The sequence below is a fragment of the Carassius gibelio genome, chromosome B13, assembly GCF_023724105.1.
Source record: "Carassius gibelio isolate Cgi1373 ecotype wild population from Czech Republic chromosome B13, carGib1.2-hapl.c, whole genome shotgun sequence".
In the NCBI taxonomy this organism is placed as follows: Eukaryota; Metazoa; Chordata; class Actinopteri; order Cypriniformes; family Cyprinidae; genus Carassius; species Carassius gibelio.
In genome coordinates, this window is record NC_068408.1 from 23,543,344 (window position 1) to 23,566,651 (window position 23,308).

The 23,308-nt window shown below is 37.3% G+C and overlaps 1 protein-coding gene across 11 annotated transcripts; it reads right to left on the reverse strand.

Moving 5' to 3' along the window:
- Positions 1-3,296: 3,296 nt before the first annotated feature.
- LOC127969896 (zinc finger protein 318) lies at positions 3,297-20,613 on the reverse strand. Of its 11 annotated transcripts, none has more exons than XR_008156401.1 (14): positions 20,235-20,613; positions 18,914-19,017; positions 14,942-15,593; positions 11,586-12,870; positions 10,891-10,988; positions 10,500-10,599; positions 10,131-10,423; positions 7,689-7,883; positions 7,496-7,583; positions 6,502-6,620; positions 3,972-6,391; positions 3,798-3,889; positions 3,685-3,706; positions 3,297-3,579 (listed from the first exon to the last, which is right to left on the reverse strand). XR_008156401.1 is itself a non-coding variant. In XM_052572038.1 (12 exons), exons 1-11 carry the CDS (start codon positions 20,403-20,405, stop codon positions 4,019-4,021), a joined length of 5,478 nt encoding a protein of 1,825 aa, XP_052427998.1. In that variant the 5' UTR covers positions 20,406-20,613; the 3' UTR covers positions 3,297-3,889; positions 3,972-4,018. The 11 variants fall into 11 exon arrangements, 2 of the variants coding, with proteins under 2 accessions (XP_052427998.1, XP_052427997.1); XR_008156400.1 differs by having other exon boundaries at positions 3,685-3,709; XR_008156399.1 differs by having other exon boundaries at positions 3,297-3,706.
- Between the last annotated feature and the right edge of the window lie 2,695 nt (positions 20,614-23,308).

The window sequence follows — 23,308 nt, forward strand, 5'->3', positions numbered from 1 at the left end:
AGCTTTAGAATAATTTTCCCATCAGAGCGATTGTACCATATTCATTCAGGCTATTATTCTTTAGGATAGTCATTAAAATCCCTTGCATAGCTTCATAGAGGACTGTTCCACTGTGGTTTTCTTACAACATGGTTAAAATTCATCAAATGTGTCTTTTTACACTCTTTGGCTCAGAACTAGTTACACACACGATCTTTGTTATCTTTTATTTTCTTAACCACGTATCTCATCTGTTCATATTTAAACACAATATTCGTAATACATATATAAAATCTATATTGTATATTTGGTATATTATCTAGATTTCATCATAAAAAACGTCCCTACAGAAGCATCTACTGCCATCTATTGGTACATTTTTCTCAAAATAATTTCAAATTTCATTTTGATTTGAATTCAAACGACCAAAAAAAAAAAAGAGAGACCAGAAACATGATTGCATTCACAAGCATTTATTTGAAGAACAAAAGATATATATTTTATTATTTGTATTTACCTGTTAATAACTTTCGATTTCATATATTACTATTTTAAATTAACAAATTCACTAGAGAATAAATATGATGGTAAAGTATAGTTCACGACCAAAATGAAAATTAAATAACATTAATGTTGTCTTTTCAAATCTGTATGACTGTAAATTCTTCTAAACACAAAATAAGACATAATGTCCATTGACTTTAATTGTACGAAGAAGAAAAAGGGAGACATTTTTCAAAATATCTTATTTTGTATCCCACATAAGAAAGTTAGTGATTGGATATTGCACATGATGGTGTGTAAAATAATTTTCATGTTGGGGTCAACTATGCCTAGTATGAGTCCTTCCATTGTACATGAATTATATTGATTAATTCAAAATAAGTGATCAAAACCAGTCAAGGCAGAAACACTTACCCTTTGTGGTAAGCAGCAGCTTCATTTTGGCTGATGTTTTTTAGTTCCTCACTGGATGCGGATGTCAGCTGTAACATTACCATCGTTAAAACAGTATAAACCAATCAACAATATCTCCAGCAAATGCCTAAACTGCAGAATTTCTTAATACATTAGTCTTATGGTTTAGTCTCTTATCAGGATTCATGCATACCACTTTAAAGTTTGTGAACACCTTGCAGAATCCGTGAAAATGTGAGATCATACAAAATGCATGTTATATTTTTTTATTTAGTACAGTCCTGAGTAAGATATTTTACATAAAAGATGCTTACATTTAGTGCACAAGACAAAAAAAAAAAAAAATTAAAAATTATTCACATAACCCCATTCAACAGTTCTTCAGAAAAATCCTCCATGTCCTGCGGATTCTTCAGTTTTCTAGCATCTTCTGCATATTTGAACCCTTTCCAGCAGTGAATGTATGATTTTGAGATCCCTCTTTTCACACTCAGGGCAACTGAGGGACTCAAACACAACTATTAAAAAAAGGTTCAAACATCACTGATGCTCCAGAAGGAAACATGATGCAAGGGGTCATATGATGTGATTTTTCCTTTCTCTTTAGAGTTCTACAAGCTCTTTGTGCATAAAGAAAATCTGTAAAGTTGCAAAGACTAAAAAGTCGTCTCAAATTCAAAGAGATATTCTTTATAAAAGTTAAGTGTCAACCACAGCCTCCTAAAACGGCTCGTTTTAACATGCCCCCACATTTCTACAGAATATTTGCATAACGCCGCCCAAGTGTTTATGCAAAGAAAGAAGGCGCTACTTCGATTCTTGCTGTAGTATTGTTGTTGTTGCCATGTCGTGGAGACGCTGTGGGTTTCGTTGTGAAAGCTTTTGGTCTTCCAAAAGAGGACAAAACTAGAAATCAGTGGTTAAGTTGTATTCACAACATCGTTCCAGAACAGTTCAACCCAAATATTCAGATGTGAATATTTCTCATACTTCTCACTGACAGCCTGTAAGTACATTTACATATGTAAAGGATTAGCCACTGATAATTAATGCGCAAGTTTTGAGCAGTGTAGAGTAGCGCTTGTTGTTTTGTCATTTCTCTGATCACAAATACAGACGTGATTTTGTTTACGCAGCGCGATACACAACACAGTGCGTAAAAAGACAGTATAAATCATTATAATCAGTAATTATGTCCCCAATGATTGCAGCAAATGTCTTGTTTATAATCGGTTTTACTAGTTTACTGGGGACACGTCATCATAGTATGGTAAGGGGTGTAACATTTCTGTCACATGTTTGAGGTACTCAGCCAATCACAACGCACTGAATAGTTGGCCAATCAGAGTACATCTCTGTTTTCAGAATGAGTTTTCAGCAAGGTGGGGCATAAACCGCATAAACACAATGTTCTTTTTAGCAACATCATATGACCCCTTTAAGAGCCGGGGGTGAAAACTTTCGAACAGGATGAAGATGAAGAATATAACTTTTTTCCATTTAGTGCTGCAACAGAAGATAACGCACTTGCATGTTTCCTGGAAAACAAATTAAGTAAAATTTACCTTGATCTTCAAATTCAAAAAGTTTTCACCCCCTGGCTCTTAATGCATCGGATTTCCTTTATGAGGATCAGAGAATGTTTGAACCTTTTTTAATAGTTGTGTTTGAGTCCCTCAATTGTCCTCAGTGTGAAAAGATGGATCTCAAAAATCATAAAGTCACTGCTAGAAAGGGTTAAAATATACAAAAGATGGAAAACTGAAGATTCCTGCAGGACAGTGCTCAGTTTAACCGTCCAGAACGGATCATCCGGGTAACCACACAGTATGAAGTATTATTTTTAATGGGGTTATTTTAATAATTTTTAGTCTTGTGGACTAAATGTAAACTTAAGTAAAATATTTTGCTCAGGACAGTACTTAAGAAAAATTACATGCATTTTGTATGATGCTTCTTATTTTGTTAAAATTACTTTTCACATACTGTATTCTGCAAGAGGTTCACAAACTTACAAGTGGCACTGTATATAAAAACTACTTGTGTATAATGCACAATTACAAATACTAGTAATACAAGTTCAGTAATCTCATATTCGTTTTTAATTTGTAATAAAACTAGCAATTTTACTTGCAATCATATTTGATGTACATGCAAATAAATACACCCTGCAGTGTGCCTCATTCATGAAACACCAACATAATGAACTTGTATATAACGTTCATAAAACCATGCTTACGCAAACCGCTTCACTCAGTGTGGCCAAGTACCTAAAAGAAAAGTTTTATGAATGATTTACACAAAAAATGCACCTGTTTTATGAATGAGGTCCAATGTGTGCAAAACATTAAAAAAAGTCTAATACCAGCAGTAATAAGCTTATCAGTAAGAGGCAAAAACAGGGTTACTGTGATTTATTTGAGCTAGCACAGAACATGTGCAATTACACCAACTATCTGTAGATGCTAAAGTAGCATGGTAGCAATGTGAACATTATAACACAACATTACTACTTAAAAAAACTGAAACAGGAAAGAAAAGACACCAATACAGAGTACAGTGTAAAAGAAAAAACTACAGAGGCCAAGCATCACATTTTCTGGCCAGAGTTGTGAACGCATATGTCCTTGAAGCATGAACTCCACACCATTTCTCTTCTCTGAGCCTGGATCTTTCTGGCTCCTGCATTAAAATATCTTCATTTATTTAAATGGAACGAACAGAGCAAATGCCTTTAAAGACTTAAATGTTTAATACACATCGTATTCATTATATGTTTTACATTACCTTTGGGAAAAAGGAATGGTTTCTGCTGGAAACAAAATAAGGAAACAAGTAGCTCAACACCAGGTGCATTTGACAATATAGCAAAACTTTTACATATACTAAGGGTTCATTACTTGATGAAAGTTCTCATTTTCTTAGAGGGATTCCTTCCCCAGCACCCACTTCAGAATGAATGCTTTTCAGTCCACGTTTTCACTGGCATAACCTGCCAAAAGGTTAAGAATAGACATGAAACATTCTAACTGGGTAAAGCAAATACAAAGAATACTTCAAAATCACTTATTTACATTCTGAGGCATCATGTACATCCCTAAACCTTCTCTTTGAAGGTCCTTTACAAAGTCTCAAAATTGAATTCAAATGTGTCCAAGTTCAGTTGCTCAGTGAAAGAACCAGGAAGAGGAGAGAATGACATGGGTTCCTCAGATTCCAGAGGGTTTTCCTCTTCATTATTGGTCTGCATTGTGTCTTGACTATCTACTTCCATTACAGTTATATCACCCACAGAGATTTCAATAGATTTGAGAGCTTGTTGATCATCAAAATGTTCCTCTTTTGCATGATCTTCATTTGGAAGGTCAGGTTTTAAGATGGCATCCTCAAAGGCTTTTTCAAAATCTAAGTCCTTGTTCTTAGGAAATTCCTCTCTCTGGGCAATATTTGACTCCTCATTCGTAGGGATTTTTTCTGTCTGGACAACCTCAGAGTCTTCTTTCTTGGGGAAATCCTCTCTCTGGGCAGGACTTGAGACCTCATTCTTGGGGGGTTCTTTTTGGGCAACTACTGACTCTTCATTCTTGAGAGGTTTTTCTCTCAGAGTAACTGTCGAGTCCTCATTCTTAGGGAGTTCTTTCTGGGCAACTCCCAACTCTGCGTTCTTGAAAGGTTCTTCTCTCAGGGGAACTTTCGAGTCATCATCCTTGAGAGGTTCTTTGCTCTGGCTCACATCACTAACATTTTTGTCTTTATTGCTGGACGCTCTGCAGGTTGAGCCAATGTCTTGAGGAGCTAATCCAGAGATATATTTATCACCAACACTGCCACCGATAGAGGTTTTAGCTGCTGCACTGCCACTGTAGAAAATGTCAAACAAATCTTGTGCTTTTCCTGCTGCAAGAGTTGTCTTTGGCTTTACAGTTTTAGGGGGCGGGTCTCTGGCATTAGAAGAAAGCTGAGGAGGAGGACGAAGGATTACGGTGAGGTTCTGCTCCTCCTCAGGCACTCCGGGAGCAGCCACATCAGACTTGAGAGTAAAAACACTTTGACTGGGAGTAACAGGTTTCATCTGGCTGGAATTTACCATTTTTGGCGCAGCAGTGGGAGACGGAACCGGTTCAGATATGCTGAAGATATCTACAGGGTTTGCAGGTGTATCCTTTGTTTGTTTTAATTGCACCTCTTCTCCACTAAATGCCTTCGAGATGAGGTCTGCTGACAATGTTGGGCTCTTCTGAGCTCCTATTATAGGCGCAGGAGATTTGTTAACAAATGGTGTTGGTTTATTTTGAACAGCTGTGTAAGACTTCCTAATAACCATGGGAGATGAGGGAGGAGGTAAATTAGGATTAGTTTTACTCTCATTGTATGCTAGCCATGGACCTGAGGGGGGCAGTAAAGCCTTTCCTGTCAATTTGATAGCAATGGACTTTGCAGCAGCTATAGACTTGGAAAAAGGATCTAGCTCAGCGTCCTTGTTTTCTGCCATTTCAGAAGGCATTCCCTCTTCATCTTCCTTTAAGAATTGTGCCGCCATCCTCTCAGCCTCTTTCTCTAGTGCGGTCTTCTGTGTCTTTTTCAGACCAAACTTTCCAAAGCCAGGCCGAGCAGTAGCTTCCTCGTTCTTCTTGCGAAGTTTAGCAAGCAAGGCGGGACTTGGACCACAAAATATTTTAGGAGGCTCGCTGGGTTTCTCTGATTCTGATTTGCCATTTTTAGCAATCAACTTTCCCGTGCTCTCCTTGTCATCTTTGGAATAACCAGCCTTGCCCTTTTGGTGCGGAGTTTTGTCTTCCTTTTTTTCATATTTTCCGTTACTGTCTTGGTCCTCGTCCCACTTTGATTTTGGCCACTTCCCCCAGTCTTCATCTTTGTATTTTGACTTCTTCTCTTCGACCTCCTGAGTGTATTTGTACTTCTTATCATCTTCTCTGCCATACTTGGGCTTCTCCTCTTCTCTACTATATCTGCCTTTGTCATCTTCCTTTCTAAATCGATATCGGTCATCCTCTTCTCTATATCGATAGTGTTCATCATCATCGTCTCGGTTTCTAAATCTGTCCTCTTCATACCTGGATCTCTCCCCTTCCTCCTTTTTGTACCTATACGTGTATTCCTCTTCTTTTCTGAAGCGGTTCCGCTCATCATCATCTTTTTTGTACCTAGGTCTTTCATCCTCTTCCTTTTTTATTTCAACTCTTTCATCATCCTCCTTGTATTTCTGTTTATCCATGTCCTCTTTCTTGTATTTCTCCTTGAGTTTATTCTCGCTCTCTTTGATATTTTTATAAGCCTCTTCCTTGCTGTACTGTGGTTTTGTTTCCACTTTATTGTTTGACATTTTTCCTTTCTTGTGTTTGGATTTCTTCATATCATCCTGTTCGTCGTCTTCACGTTTTCGTTTGTGATCTGAACTCTTCTGGCTCTCCAAGCCAGCCTGACGGTCCAGGTTCCTCCTTTGTTCATAGAGGGGATTTTCATACATTTTTGCCTGTTTAAATGAATGCACATGAGACGATTACATCTGGTCAAAACAAATTATAAGTAAATGTATAATTTTTTATTAACTTACATTTATAATGAATATTGTGTGATATTTACCTTGTATTTCTCATTGTGAGCATGGCAGGTGACATGGGCCTCAGCACAAATGGGATCACCAAAAAACTCTTCACATAACTGGCAGAAGAATCCCCTTACAGGGATCAAGAACTCAGAGCCTAAATTAAAGAATACAGCACAAAATTAAATACATTTACCAGTAATGTGTAAAGGTTTTGATGGCTGGTAACTTAAAAAAAAAATTGTACGCTTAAAAAAATATGTAAAAAATGTAATCTTATAAAAATCATTTATGCATTTGAAATTCTGCAGTGTAAATGCAATTATGGCACCTCATCTTCATCAAACGGTCTCTTTAAATGCATCTAATACCATTTTGGATCCAGCTTCTGTTTCCTCAGCAGTGGAAAGATATAGTTTGTTAATACAAATTTTATTTAAATGGTAAAAATTCTGTTTTAATTACTGAACTAATTGAAAAGCATGCAAGACGAACAAAGCTTTTATGGGTTTGGAACGACATGAGGGTAAGAGATTAATGACAAAAATTACATTTTGGGGTGGAGTATCCCTTTAATTATTTCTTCCTCTTTCCAGTCACAGAGCACTTTATTTTGAGAGTTAAGTGAGAGAAAATCTGTAACTTATTCCAGATTGGGGTAATTGGAATGGTTAATCATATTATTCGATGTATAAAAAAATAAATAATAATAATTAGTTTGTATATGCTGTCAAATGTAGTTCTTAGAAAGAAAAACAGAATCGGCAAAAATTTGTAAAAATCGGTATCGGCAGGCCACACTTCAAAAAAATCTGAAATCGGAATCGGCCAAGAAAACTGCAATCATTGAATCTCTACCAAAAAGGAAGAACTGCAAGAAAAGCACAGTTTAGAACACTGCAATTAACATTCCATTTAATTATTCCAAATCCTTAAAAGGTGCATGTGTTAAAACAAAATTAATTGCTTTAGCTTAAACAAAATGAATGTGTTTTCTGATTAGCAATCAAATTTCATAAAGATGTGGTTTACCTTTGGCTGGCTTTGAGGTCCTCTTTCCAGCAGGGGGTTTCTTTTCACTCTCTGATTTTGCCCAAGGTCTGTCATAAGGATCTAGAGTCTAGAGAACAACAATTGCTGATTGAAGCAGAGATATGATTGGCAGAAATAAACGCAGCATTCATAAACCAAAAAAAATTTGGATTTCATATATTAGTACACATACCTTCCTATGGGTTTTGCTGTGCAAATGCATGAAATAATCGAACATTGAACCACTGGTAACATTGCAGTTTTTACACCAGTGGTTTCCTGCGTCATAGTACTCGAACTGCTCGGCAGCAGTGTCCAGGGAATGGCCGCTCGAGGGAGGAGACGACTTGGGTTTTTCAGGAGATGCTCTTGATTTTGAGGAGGCTACCTAGATTTAGGCAGTACAAAAAATACATAAGTAAAAGTGAATAAGCAAGCTGAATTAAATACTATAGAGGTATCTATTTTTAGTTGAATGAAAAAAAAGCTTTTCAAAAAAACAATCCTATTGCCAATCATTAAAGATTGTCAAAGACGACTTACCTTTTCAAAATAGGCCATCTGTTTTCCAGTCGAGGAGAAGTTACCCATGGGTTTAATACCTGAATTATTTGACTTCTATAAAACTAATGGTTTTAAAATGAGAATGGCTTTTATTTCATATACATAAAAATCATCTATAAAATCATCGAGCGCCATTACAATAAAATCTTACTCATAAGACATTTCAAGATATCAAAAAACTTTGGCAGCGAATATCTTTCGATTGTTTTTTTTTTTTTAAACTAAAGTAATAAATGTAACATATATACATATATATATAGATCCCTTAAAATCAATGCCAATTGTGATGCCAATAATAAAGAATTTAGAGACTAGTTTATACTTTATGTGCAAACATAAAACAATTATGATGAAACAATTCTACGCTTTTACGCTAGAATGCTATTATAATTAAACAGAAGTTGCTGATGTCCTGTATAAGAATTACAAACTTCCAGTTTAGTTAATCGTAGCCATGATTTACATGGAAACAAATTAGTAAATTATGGCCACGACTTAAATAAAACAAGAGAACAAATTAGTAAATAGGGACAACCAATAAATATATTGGGGCCACAAATTCTTAAAGAGTTAGTTCACCCGAGAATGAAAATTCATCCATCTTCTACTCACCCGAGAAGCATCCTAGGTGTATGTGACTTTCCTCTTTCAGAATAATCCAATCAGAGTTATATTAAATATTGCCCTTGCTCTTCCAAGCCTTTCAATGGGGGTAAGCGGGTGTTTGTTGTCAACAGCTCAGAAGACATGAAATAAAGTGTACGCATATGTAATAAAATATCCTTCACACGGCTCTGGTGGATTAATGAAGGCCCTCTGTAACCAATCCATGAGATTTGTAAGATAAATATCCAGATTTCAAATGTAATAAACACTTTTTTTTTTCTCACTTCTGCTGACTGTGGGATACGGAAGATATGTGACGTGCACTCACCTCTGGGAAATGAAGGAGCAACGTTTCCTTACTTTAGCAAAAGAAAACCAGTCTCCTCTTAGCTTATTTCAAAATCTTATGACATTTTTCTGGATATTAATATTACAATAACGCGTGGATTCGTTACAGGGGGCCTTTATTCATCACCCGGAGCCATTTGGGGTATGTTTTATTATAGATGTGTGCACTTTATTTCACTTCTGTTGACAACAAACACCTGTGCTACCCCCACTGAAAGGTTTCAAAGAGCAAGGACAATATTTAATATAACTTTGATTGGATTATTCTGAATGAAGAAAGTCAAATAAACCTGGGATGCTTCGAGGGCAAGTAGAAGACGGACAAATTTTAATTTGTGGCCCCAATTGACATTTTATTGTTTTTGCAACTGTGGTGCGCTGTGACACCACCAGGAGTACACAAAGTGTCTCAGGTGGCTTACAACTCTAGAAATGTACTATACTCAAAATGCTGCATTCTGGTCTGTGTGGATTTTATTCCTAGCTGAAAGAGCCACAAAAGATGATTTAATCCAGAAAAAAGCAGCATGTTATTCTGTTTAATCTCAAAGGAAGCATTTAAGTGCCAGAACCAAAGGCAAGCATATTCTAATACTCTCTAAAAGTAACTCCTGCAGTGCATGTTTTTTTTTTTTTTTATGTTACTCCTTAGGATCCTTCCACAGATCTGCAATGGCATGCAGCATGATTAAACTGAACTACAGGAATATTGATCTTAATAATCAAAATATAGCATTATGTTGCTCACAGTTAGTAAGATGCCCTGATTCGATCAAAGGTGTAAAAATAGTAACCAATAATGTTTCAAGAGAACCAATTGCAATTTGACCATGACCCTCTTTGTAAAATAAAATAGTCTACTGAATAAGCTGAAATGACTCTCATGAGAGTGAAGATTGTTTTAAATATGTATTTGATTTTCTTTTCTTTTGGTGGGGGGGGGGATTTTTACTGAGAAAAAAAAACTATTTAAAAATTATTAATGTAAGTTATTTCAATATTTTGAGGAATCACAGTGAAGATTTAAATGCCACTAGAAAAAGTGGCAGTAATTCTGAACAATGAAAAAGCCAATCAAGCACAAGTACCTTTCCTGTAACAGAATTAGCAACTCTACCTTATTGCATGAGGTGCTGGTTTTGGCCCCTGATTTCTCTGGGCTTCTGGCTGACTCCTTCTTACTCTGAAGGGGCTGCTGCACATAGTCCCCAGAGATCTTCGAGACTTTGTAGTCTATACCAAGAATAAGAGCCACTTTGCTCAGCTCTTCATATTTTTGATCTGCCTCTCTCTGTTCAGCACGTAATTTAGAGATTTGGGCCATTGCATCTTCTTGGAGCTGACCGAGCTCGATGAGGACAGGGTCCTTGTGTCCATCCTTCTCTCTTCGCTTCTTTCGAAGAAGCTCCCCTAAAGGACAAATCAATCACTTTATAATACAGTGAACCCTTGCATATTTATAAAGAAAACACTAAGAGGGCAATACCTTGCTGCTTTCTCAATGTCTCCACATCCCTTAAGAGGTTTTCTTTCCTCTTGTGTCGCACGTCTTTCTCCTTTTTTAGCTTTGCAAGCTCTTCCATGACCTGAGACAGAATTTAATTTGGGCCTTAAATTTCTTCATCGCCAAAAACAAAGGAATGGCAATCCTGATGAATTTAACAATTGTGCTTCTGATTCCACTTCCTTATTTCCCCCCGAAATGTACAAAAGAAAATTGTAAAGACTGTAGATGTTCAAGATGTTGAAAAAAAAAAAAAATGCAACAAGAACCAGTTTTTGATTCTCAACTCTACAAATACAATTTTTGGACAAAGCTTTTGCTTTATAGCTGAAACAACAATTTTTAGATGACCCATCAAATCTCTTGCAGTTACCTTTTGTTTTTGGCTAGCAGTATTCTTATCTTCCATTTCTTTCCTCTGAATGCCACTGGTGATCATTTTAGAGGCCACAGATTCTGATTTAGGGGGTGCTGAAAGGATAAATCAAATCATGTTGGTAAACTGTGATGAGCAAAGTATAAATAACCCAAAAAATCTATTAGTATTTACTCCGTCTTTTCATTCTGAAACCATGATTACATTCTTCCATGGAACACAAAAGGATTTTAAACAATCTTTGCATAGCTTTTTTTTTCTGCATTATTCATTGGGACCATGTCTGTGAAGCTCAAGGAAGCTACATTTTTTATAATTTAATCTGCTTGTTTGTGAACTTGCACTGCTCTTGGTAGATTTCATTTATTACGGAAATTATCTGTTCTTTAATTTGTGCGATGTCAATTTTTTCTGAAATTGCAAAAGGCATTCCAATTGCATTTTTTATTAAGTAAATCTGAACCATAGCATAGAGGGAGTTATACAGACTGCTTTATGCTGCGTTTACAATCTTTTGTGGTTCTTCGAGGAGCTTTCAGACATGGTCACCATGAACTCTCACTATACAGAATGGAACAAAGAATTCTACTTTGATCAACTGCACCAACATAAGGTTAAATACATAATGCCAAAATACTTTTTTCTTTAACCTATTCTTCTTTATGAATAATATATCTTAAAAGTTCACTAACCTTTCTGATCATCGCCTTTACTCTCATTCGGAAAAGGTTTGATGACTTTAAGAAAGGGTCGCTCAATGTTAGGGTGGCTGTAGGGATCCACTGGACTGGGAGGAGGTACCGGCATACCTGGGGGTGGGTACATCGGCCATCCCGGAGGCATATATGGAACATAATTGCCATAGGGATCATAACCTCGTGGTGGATAGTCAGATGGCATTGCCCCATGTGGAGGTGGCCCAGGGTATCGGGGCATGGGATGTGTCAGGAGGCTGGGTTGGGAGGCATATGTCTGTGACCCGGGACCCACAGTGGGCGTCGTAGGCCAGCTGCTTTCTGGTTGAGCAATGGCAGGTTTAGCCTCTTTCTTGTTCTGATTATGTGGGAGTGGAGAGGTTTTTTCCGGGGAAACTGGCTTTTTCTTGCTGCGACTTGAAGTGTGGCCTAAACTGCCACTTTGGCTTCGATGACTTCTGCTTCTACTTCGGCTGCTACTCCGACTGCGACTGGAGCTCCTGCTGCTACTGCTGCTGGAACTCCTGCTATGGCTCCGGTGCTTTTTATCTGAATGCCGACGAGTTGGTGTCTTCACAGAAGTGTTACCGTGCACACGCGCTTGTGTCCTAGCGGCCATCTTGCTTATCTCAGCCACACCCAAGTCCAAGCCAATTGTTTTCAGCAAGTCTTGTATCTTCTCATATTCCTCTACCTCCTTCCTCACCGTTACATCCTGTGGCCCAACGCCAGGTGGGAAGTCATTAGGTCCTTCCTTTGCAAGTACCTCAGGTGTGGCCGAAGGATGATGCCTGTCTGCCTGCCGACTGTCTCTATGTGAATGGATCATCAAATTGTCTGCAGGACTGCCAAATGTGTAAGGTTCTCTTATCTGCATATTACAAGACTGTGGGTAACTTGTGCCTGGAAAGTTGGAATTTGTTGGTGTCACCTCATTGCCCTCTTCTTCTTCGTCCCCATAGAGGAACTTCTCCTCATCTTCAATATCTGGATGACTCTTTTTTAAATTCTGTGGCTGGGCAACCTGGGCTATCATTCCAAGGAACTGTGTAAGGTCCGATCTCTCCTGTCTTCCCTTCTCGTGAGGGAGAAGCAGGTCACTTCCACCCTCACTGGCTGGTTGGATCTTATTAATCAGCTCTTCGAGAACACCACTATCAGAGCTTTTACTCAGCATGGATGCTAACAAGTCTGAATCCATGGTTTTGGACAGTGCACAGAGAAGCTGTTCAGCCTCATGTGAAAGACCACCATCTGGATTTCCTCGAGGGGAATCACTATTCTGAAATACATTGATTAAATGTGCATTAGGGACACTAGCATCATTCTTTACTTTTTAAAAAATAAAGCCAATTAAATATCAGCTTAAGCAGTGGTGACACTAGACTTCGAAGAGGCAAAATAAGCATGTTGCACAGGAATGAATGAAAGTCAATGGAATGACTTTCTCAGCTCTGTAGGCCAACTAAAAACTAGGGATGCACCGAATGTTCGGGAAGCTAAATTATTCCCCCGACTAAATTGTACTGAACCATGACGTGACATGATTAAAAAGAGGCGTGCACTAACGCAGCAAACACATCGGTAGTGTGGAACTCCAAAATGGCCTCAAAGGTTTAGTAAATAAACTGCAGAGGATTGTTTTCTAACACATGCACGAATTGCATGTATTAAACAGTGCTGCACCAGCTCGCAGCGCTATCAGCTTGTAAGCCAGGAACAGGGTTCAAAGTAAGTGGCAACCTCGCTTGAAACTAGGGATGCACCGATCATGATTTTTCATGGCCGATTCTGATACCGATTTTTTACAAACAAACTGGCCGATTCCGATACCGATTTCCGATATTTTTTTTTTTTATCTTTTAAGCAACAAACAAGAAAGAAGGAAAGTGTGCATAAACAAGATATTTGGTATTTAATAGGCCAAACTTGCTTTTGGCTATTGAAAACAATAACTGTAAGCATCTGAAATTAACAGCAGTAACTGCACAATAAGTAGCCTTCATTCAATACATAGATGGTACAGACATCAGCATTTAGCTTTTGTTTTTGAATTGGGTTGAAACTACATTAAACTCGCCTTAAATTAAAAGATTAACTGTAACCATGTGAAATTAAAGGCAACAACTGCATAGTTCTACAGTCCAAACAACACAATCAACACACATTCAATAAGATGTTTCTTAATTTAGCATTCAGTATTTTAGTTTTTAAATTTGGTTTTAAATAAAAAAAAGGTCTTTACCAGTGAGACTAAATAAAAGTATGCTATATAAATACATTTTCCAAAATGTAAAAAATCAAATAATGTTTGTGCGAGTAAAACAAAGATGCAAAGTGTTTTTTTTTTTTTCATCCAATTAAAAAAAAAAAATTAGGGTAATGATTCACATCTATATTTTTTTACTTGAGCCAATGAAAAATATAGATGTGAATCATTACCCTAAAATGTTTTAATTGGATGAATGAAACACTTTTTGTCAGTGTGCTACAGCAGTTGATTTTTAAATCAAATAAAGTCTATGTAATTTTAAGGTAAAATAATAATCATCCTAATGCAGAACTGACGTTTATTTCTGGCTTTTCAAACGTGTATGCAAGTTCTAATAAAAAAATAAAAACATTTCAGTTTTGTCACAGTTTAGTCCGTTTCGTTTCTAATCCAACACGTGAGAAGTTGATCTGAACATCTCTTCACGGTCCACGTGTGTTCAGGGCGCGGACCCATACAGTAAACACTCGCGCAGCTTCAGTGCGCAGGAAAGGGACTCTTATTTGTGCGCCAGTAAACCAACGGATGATCGCTTCCTGCTATCTGTGCCTCAGATATGTAGCTCTGCACTTCCTGTACTGATCGGCTGCCTGTGTCCTGCGCACAGATTTCGAAATACTTCCACACAAATGACATAGCGAACGATTACAATGTAGTCTGTGCACCCGAGCACACTTCCGGAAAACGCACACTTGCCGATTGCGTATTTTAAGCAAAAACCGGCCAGAATTTTTTTTTTATGAATCTTTGAATATCACCTTTCCTAATAATGTTGCTAGTTATCAATGACAAATGCAGCTAAAGTTAACAGTTTAGAGAACACCTCATTACCCCATGGAAGAGAGGGGCGGGGTTAGCAAAGCTCATTAGCATTTAAAGAAACATGCCCCGAAACTGGTCGCTGTGAACAGATCTGTTTTTGACAAGGTAAAATGAGGGTTGTTGTACATTACCATTGAGAAATTAAATCAACTTATGGAAAACGGGCATCCGATGACCCCTTTAAGTGTCTTAAGTTGAGAAGAATAAATATTATCAGCTTTTGAATTTACTTTCCCAAAACATAATGAGAGGTGGTTACCTGTGCTAGCATGGGAGAATCAGTCTCGGAAGAATCCATTCTTTTCTTCAAAATGGACTTTGCAGGCTGTACAAGCATATCCTGGATTTCTTTACGTCGTCTGGCCTTCTCCAGCTCAGAAAAGTCCTCCTCCGCAACCCTAGATTCACCTGATTTGACTCTCTGGTTGACGCTGCTGTCGCGACTCCTACTGGAGCTGCTGCTGCTACTGCTACCACTACGACTGGGGCTTCGGCTCCAGCTCCTAGCGTGACTCCGTCCTCGGCTTCTCCCCCTGCTACGGCTCCTTTCGCGACTGCGACTCCGTGGCCGGCTCTTGCTCCTTGCCCTGCTCCTGGCCCTACTCTGTCTGCGACTGCGACTTCCGCTTCTGCTTCGACTTCTACTGTAGCTCCTCCCACGGGTTCTGCTCTTGCTACGCGCTCGGCTCTTTGCCCGTTCAGGACTCCTGCCCCGACTGTAGCTCCGACTCCTGCTGCGGCTGCGCGGGCGACTTTTGCTGCGTCCATAGCCAGGACTGCGACTCCGCCCCCTGCTCCTGCCACGACTAACACTGCGCCTCCTCGAACCTCTATCACTGTGTCCATCATAGCTCGACCTCCGTGGAGAGTAATGGGGCTTTTTATACTGTGATTCCCCAGCAGCATAATCTCTGTCAAAAGAAATTATCACATCATAAATCACAACTGAAGGACAAGGACAAATAAATGCATATCTAGTGTGTCTATGGGCTCAAGTCAAGCTCAAAATCCATCCATAATTTCACTTGATAGCTTCAAGGGTTATGGTATTATGTAATAATAATAATAAAAATTAAAAAAACACTCATCCCGAAGAATGAAGCATGCTCCATCAGAGAATACTGCCAATCTTTTGATTTTGAATTAGAGCTAGAACAAATCTTTTAAGCAAGAACTACTATTAACTAAGTTAAGATTATGTTCACTGCTTGGAGGCAGGCATCAAAATATAAGTAGGTCTAGTTGTTTCTCAATTAAGTTTGTTAAAATTAAACGTATTTAAAAAACATTGTTTTACACCCTCAGTCTTGGGCTTTTCTATCCACTTATTCCCAATGGTGACCCCAATACCTAGAGAGTAGGGCACTGATAGCCAACATAAATCTGATGAATATGAGGTGAAATATAAATAAGACTTTTTTTTTTTTTCTTAAATCAACAGAGTGGTCACACTTACCACCATCAGCCTGATTCTCACAATGGACTTATAAAGGCCTTTTTATTTACAGTCGTGGCAGGGAAAGTAACCTATCGTACATAAAAACCTGCTAGATCAGATTACTTTTTGGCTCCTTTAGAAGAAAACAAACACAACCCCAGGTATTTATTCAATACAGTGGCTAAATTAACGAAAATAAGGCATCAACAAGTGTTTACATTACCAAACATCACACCAGTAATGACTTTATGAACTATTTTACTTCTAAAATCAATTATTAGGAGATAAAATTGTAACCATTCAGCCGTCAGCTACAGTATCACATCAGACAGTGCACTATAGACCCCCTGAGGAACAGTTCCACTCATTCTCTACTATAGGAGAGGAAGAATTGTATAAACTTGTTAAATCATCTAAACCAACAACATGTTAGACCCTATACCATCTAAGCTCCTAAAAGAGGTGCTGCCAGAAGTCATAGATCCTCTTCTGACTATTATTAATTCCTCATTGTCATTAGGATATGTCCCCAAAACCTTCAAACTGGCTGTTATTAAGCCTCTCTTGAAAAAAAAAAAAAAAAAACTTGACCCCAAAGAACTAGTTATTTATAGACCTCTCTCGAATCTCCCTTTTCTTTCCAAGATTCTAGAAAAGGTGGTATCCTCACAATTATATTCCTTCTTAGAGAAAAATGGTATCTGTGAGGATTTCCAGTCAGGGTTTAGACCATATCATAGTAAAGGAGACTGCTCTCCTTAGAGTTACAAATCATGTCTTGTGGTTGTATCTCTCTATTAGTGCTATTGGATATTAGTGCTGCGTTCAACAGTATTGACCACAAAATTCATTTGCATAGACTTGAACACTTTGTTGGCATTAATTGAAGTGCATTAGCATGGTTTAAATGGTACTTATATGACCGCCATCAATTCGTACCAGTGAATGAAGAGGTATCATATCGATCACAAGTGCATTATGGAGTACCTCAAGGCTCAGTGCTAGGGCCGTTACTCTTCACACTTTACAAGTTACCCTTGGGGGATATCATCAGGAAACATGGTGTTAGCTTTCACTGTTATGCTGATGATACTCAGCTCTATATTTCTTTGCGGCCCGGTGAAACACACCAATTTGAAAAACGAACGGAAAGCATTGTCGATATAAACAACTCGATAAGGAGTAATTTCTTTTTCTGCAAAAAAACAGAGGTGTTAATTATAGGACCTAAAAACTCTGCATGTAATAATTGTAACATTGTAACATTGTCTAAGACTTGATGGCTGCTCTGTCAATTCTTTGTAATCAGTTAGGAACCTAGGTGTGCTATTTGATAGCAATCTTTCCTTAGAAGGCCACATTCTAACATTTGTAAAACTGCATTTTTCCATCTCAAAAATATATCTAAATTATGCCCTATGCTCTCAATATCAAATGCAGAAAAGTTAATCCATGCAATTATGACCTCAATTGTTAGATTATTGTAATGCTTTATTGGGTGGTTGTTCTGCACGCTTGGTAAACAAACTCCAGTTAGTCCAAAATGCTAGAGTTCTTACTAGAACCAGGAAGTATGACCATATTAGCCCGGTCCTGTCAATACTGCACTGGCTCCCTATCAAACATCGTATAGATTTTAAAATCCTGCTTATTACTTATAAAGCCCTGAATGGTTTAGCAACTCAATATTTGAATGAGCTCATTATATTGTAATCCTCCATGTCTACTGCGTTCTCAAAACTCAGGCAATTTGATAATACCTAGTATATCAAAATCAACTGCAGATGGCAGATCCTTTTCGTATTTGGCGCTAGGGCTGGGCGATATATCTAACAATATAATCATGCACATTTAGTCAGTAAATCTGGTTCCGTGATTAGCACTAAATTGTCATCACCTGCTTTCAAGTGGAGTGCACTTAATAGACAGAGCCGTAGATCACTGACAAGCTATGCAATATCACGTTCATTCTCGCAGATGAATCGCCTTCAATAATGAACGCGATATTGTGTAGACCAGGACAACTAGAGCCCCAAATACAGATCCCCTGTAAAGACCTTGTCTCAGATGACCACAAGGACAAGACCACAGGAAACAGATGATTCTTCTGCACAATCTGACTTTGCTGCAGTCTGGAGTTACACTGCTGGTTTCTTCTGGTCAGAGGAAAACTGCCCCCCAACTGAGCCTGGTTTCTCCCAAGGTTTTTTCCTCCAGCCGCTGTCGCCTCTGGCTTGCTTAGTTGGGGTCACTTCATTTACAGCGATATGAAATGATTGCACAGATACTATTTAAACTCAACTGAGATGATGACATCAATGAATTCAATGATAAAGTGCCTTTAACTGTCATTTTGCTTTAGTGACACACTGTTTTCCTAATGAATGTTTTGCTTTGATGCAACCTTTTTTGTTTAAAGTTCTATATAAATAAAGGTGACTTGACTATATTTTTTGTGAAAAAAAAAAATACACATGATGGACTCCCAATTCCCAATTTTACACCTTCAGACAATGATTCCATCCATTTGTAGGATAACAAACATATTTGATCTTTTAAAACTATTACAGAACATATTTTTTTAATTTATCATGCATCTCCAAGGAACAAGATGCATGTAACTGTATGCGTTGTGTGTTCAGAAAGACCTGAAAGTCTGGTAGTAATACCTAGTCAGTTTTACTCAACCATTTCAGCATTGATTTTGTAAATCGGTCCATGTTTTACAGCGTCACAGTGTATTCCAATCTTAAGAGTAAATATATTGTTATAACACTAGGCTGAAACTCTTACCGGACATAGGGTGCTTCGCTTGGATGGGTCAGCTCGTTGCCCACTGTTATGACCAGACTGTGATCAACAGGGATCCCACTACGAGGAGGTGATGGGCTATAGCTCTGTTAAGGAAAATGGGTACATAACTAACTCATACATGGAACTATACGATCTACAAGAAGTACACTACCAGTCAAAGGTCTTTGGACAGTAAGATTTTTTTTAATGTTTTAAATATAATTCTCTTCTGCTCACCAATCCTGCATTTTTTGATCCAAAATACAGCCAAAGGAGTAATATTGTAAAACATGTTTACCATTTAAAATAACTTGATTTTATTTGAATATAGGCCTATTTTAACATGTAATTTATTCCTGTAATGACAAAACTGAATTTTCAGCAAATTACTCTAGACTTCTGTGTAACATGATTCTTCAGAAATCATTCTAATATGCAGATTTGCATGTCAATAATTGTTTAATTATTATTATTATTATCATTAATATTTAAAACAGTTGAGTAATATTTTCAGGATTCTTTGATGAATAGAAAAATACAAAGATCAGCATTTTTCTGAAATGAAAAGCTTTTGTAGTATTATACACTATTCTATTAAAACACTTGGAGTCACTATATTTAAACAATTATATATTCTTAAACTATGAAATTACAGAAATGTATACTTTTATTGATCAAAAGTGATGATAAAGACATACATGTTAGAAATATTTGTATTTCTGAAATTTCTATTAATCAAAGAAATCTAAAAAAAAAAAATATATATATATATACTTGGCCATTTTCAACAATGACAATAATTTTTTTTTTTTTTTTTTTGAGCAGCAAATCAGAATATCTGAAAGATCATGTGACAGGAGAAATTATGCTAAAATTCAGCTTTGAAATCGCAGGAATAAATTACAGAAAATAGAAAGCAGTTATTTGAAATAGTAAACATATTTCACAAATTTCTGCTTTTGTTATTTTTTAACCCTTTTTTAATGTTGGTGAGCAGAAGAGAATTCTTAAAAATCTTGCTGTTCAACTTCAAAAACTTTTTACTGGTAAATTGGTGTAAGACCAAGGCATTTATTTTTATTAGAGTACATAACATTGCAACAAGTAGGTAACGTTACTGGAATGAGAAGAGAATGCATAGTACTTTAATACCATTTTCACGTGGAATGGTATTTACGTGGTAATCCAAAGAATAACGCGGTATTACCGTAATATAAGTCCGACGGTAAAACCACTTGCACTTGTAATGAGTGTGTATCACAGTGTGTTATTGAATCGCTGCATGTAGCCGTGTAATGCGGTGTTTTTGTTTGCGTCATACCCCGTATCCTCGCGGTCTCCCTCCTCGGTATTCATCGGCTGGTGAGTACCTCCTCCGCGGGGACGGCCGTCGGTAAGGGTCCGAGGGAGGGCCTGGTCCAGGACGAGAGCCGAAGCCACGCGACGGCGGGGGATGATAGCCGCCTCTGTGCGGCCTAGAACCGCGGTACATGATGACGCGTAGCCGCTGTTCCTGCGTCGGTGTCGAGTCGTTATTATCCTGGGTGCAGGATTGCGATTATCCCAGCAACAGGTAACTACGAATCCCAAAAATTCAATATGAATGAAAGCGTATTCATAACACACAAACGACTCTGTCGGCGCTCGCTTCCTGTACCGCCATTGGCCCGCATTCACCGGACATGACGTGATGCCAAGAACAGCCAATCGAACGCAGTGAAACAGCGTCGATTTGTTTTACCGTGTCTCCTGTACAGTAAATCGAAAGCACTATTTCTATGCTAAACAGTGAATATAACTGTAAGATTAGGAATTGTAAATGCAGCAGTTTTTTGTCAGTTACACTAACTTGAACGTTGCAGATATGTATGGAAGATCTTGACTGTCATGAAAAAGTAAAGCGCTGAAAACCACTGAACACATTCTCGGGCCTGTTGTGAACTTGTTTAATGAAACAGGCCCCAGATTCTTTATCCAATGCACCAGATGCCCTGGCTGTAGTTTCACGTGGACTCAAGCCTTTGTTTAATGATATTTAATGGCCATTGTTTAATGTTTGAAAGCATAAAGAGGAAATAAAATGATCAGATTTGTTTCTTCTCACTGACCTTCAGATACAGTTAAGACTGTTAAGCATTTATAAATATAGCACATTTAGTTCTGATATTATTCGGAGTGGGAGAAAAATACATATTTTCCAACAGTTCAGGTTCATGTATAACTCTGTTCAAAGGTTTGTGGTCAAATAAAATTATATTATTTAAGCAAGGATTCATCAAATCAAAGTTTTGATTTGATTTCTATTCAATCAAAGTTTCTTGGGTGAAAAAAATGTAAACGGTTTGCACAAAAATATTAACAACTTTTTTCAAAAGTGATAAATGTTTCTCAAGCAGCCTAATAGAATTATTTTTAGATTTGATTTTAATTTATTTTATTGTAAAATGACTTGATACAATCATCAATATTTTAAAAAATTGCTATTAATGCAAAATGCTAAATCTAATATTCGATTTAACATTGTTTTGACAATTAGATTAATAATTGACTAACCAATTACAGTCCTGAATCCCAGTAAAAGTAATGAATGGTAAAATTATTCTGACTTATAAACAAGGATACTAATGTACATATTTAATTGCCCATGTGTCATAATATAGAATGTAAATTTAATGATTGCAATGAATTAGCCTATAGGCTTTGATGTAAAGTGAAGGTGTCTGAAATACATGAAAATACAGAATATAATAACTCCTAATGATAAGTATTACATTTATGTAACAACATGCCAGCTGGGTTCTTATGTGCCAATTCTGGGTTGGGGTGGGGCATCTAATTTTATCCCTCATTAACAAAAAAACTTTAAAATCCAACATAATGCGAACTGTCAATTTTTATTATATACAGTTGCAATCAAAATTACTCAACCCCCTAGAGACTGCAGTACTTTACAAATACAAGCTTTTCTGAAGATCCAGGATAAAATAAAAATTGTATCAGTTCACTGGCATATTAAAAGTGATCTTGTCAATATATAATGTAATACTTTTGAGTTATAAGATTTTTTAATAATACTGCTAGGTCATAATTATTCAACCCCTATTCAACTTTGCTGTTTTTAAATCACTTATTTGCATGGTGGGGAATAAAACAGTCTCAAAACACAATTTAGCCTTTAGAAACTCTATTAAAAACAGAATTAGCTTGAGTTGTTACACATACAGTTAGCTCATGCATGTGTTGAAGTTGAGTAGCAAAAATGTCAACAGAGATCTCACAAAAGCTAAAGAGATAAATATCGTAGTACTTTAGAAAGGTTAAGGCTATATGAAGATTTCCAAGACATTGAAAGTTCCTAGAGACACAGCTCTCAGCCTTATTCCTTAGCTTAAAGTGTGTTTAACCAGAAAACCTTTGAGGTTGTGGAAGAAAAAAAGCACAATATCATAACATTTTTAATCAGAGCAACTGAGAAAAATCTGCAATGTTAAGCCAATGACTTGCAAGATGACCCGATGAAAGGAGGAAAACCATTTCAATGCAGTGTGTAAGAAGAACACTAGACAAGTATGGCCTTCATGTTGAGACATCTTGATAAATACCAATCTTGATCAAGAACAACAAAGGACAACTTGAAATTGATAAAATTAATTTGTGTAGACCTGTGGAGCTCTGGAGGAATGTTTTATGGAGTGATGTGACCAAACTGGAACTTTTTGGACCCATGGATCAGCGGTATGTCTGCTGCAAAACAGGCAAAGCTCATAAGCAGAAGAACACCATCTCCATCCTCAAACTTGGAGGTGGATCAGTCCTGTTATGGGGTTTCTTTACTGTAGAAGGAAGTAGAAATCATGACTGTATGAAGGACATCATGGATTATTTAAAGTGTCAGGCCATTTTGACAAGAATTGTGATGCCTTTGGTGCAAAAACTGAAGCTTGGTTCAGAGATCAGTCATAGAATGTACTTTAGTGGCCTGTTCAGTCTCCAGGCTTAATTCTCATTGCAAATATCTGGTTGAATTTGAATTTAGTGGCAATGTGAAAACCAAAGATTATCAGTGATCTGAAAGCTTTTTCAGGTGTGGAATGGGCCAAGACTGTAGTAGAGAGGTGACAGAAGCTTCTAAACACTTACAGACAGCGTTTATTGGTGATTTTAAAGAATAAAATATTCTGCACAAAGGGCTTGAATAATTTTGAACATGAATGTTTAGAGCAAATTCGAATTTTATCATGATTCATCAATGTTCCATTCTCAGAATCACTTAAAAGTGTATTAACAAACTTTCTCTAATACTTTACTGATGCCTTTGTTAAATTGATTTCATAAAATGTTATCGTCCACAGCAAATTGTCTTGCAAGTCAAGGGGGTTGAATAATTTTGATCGC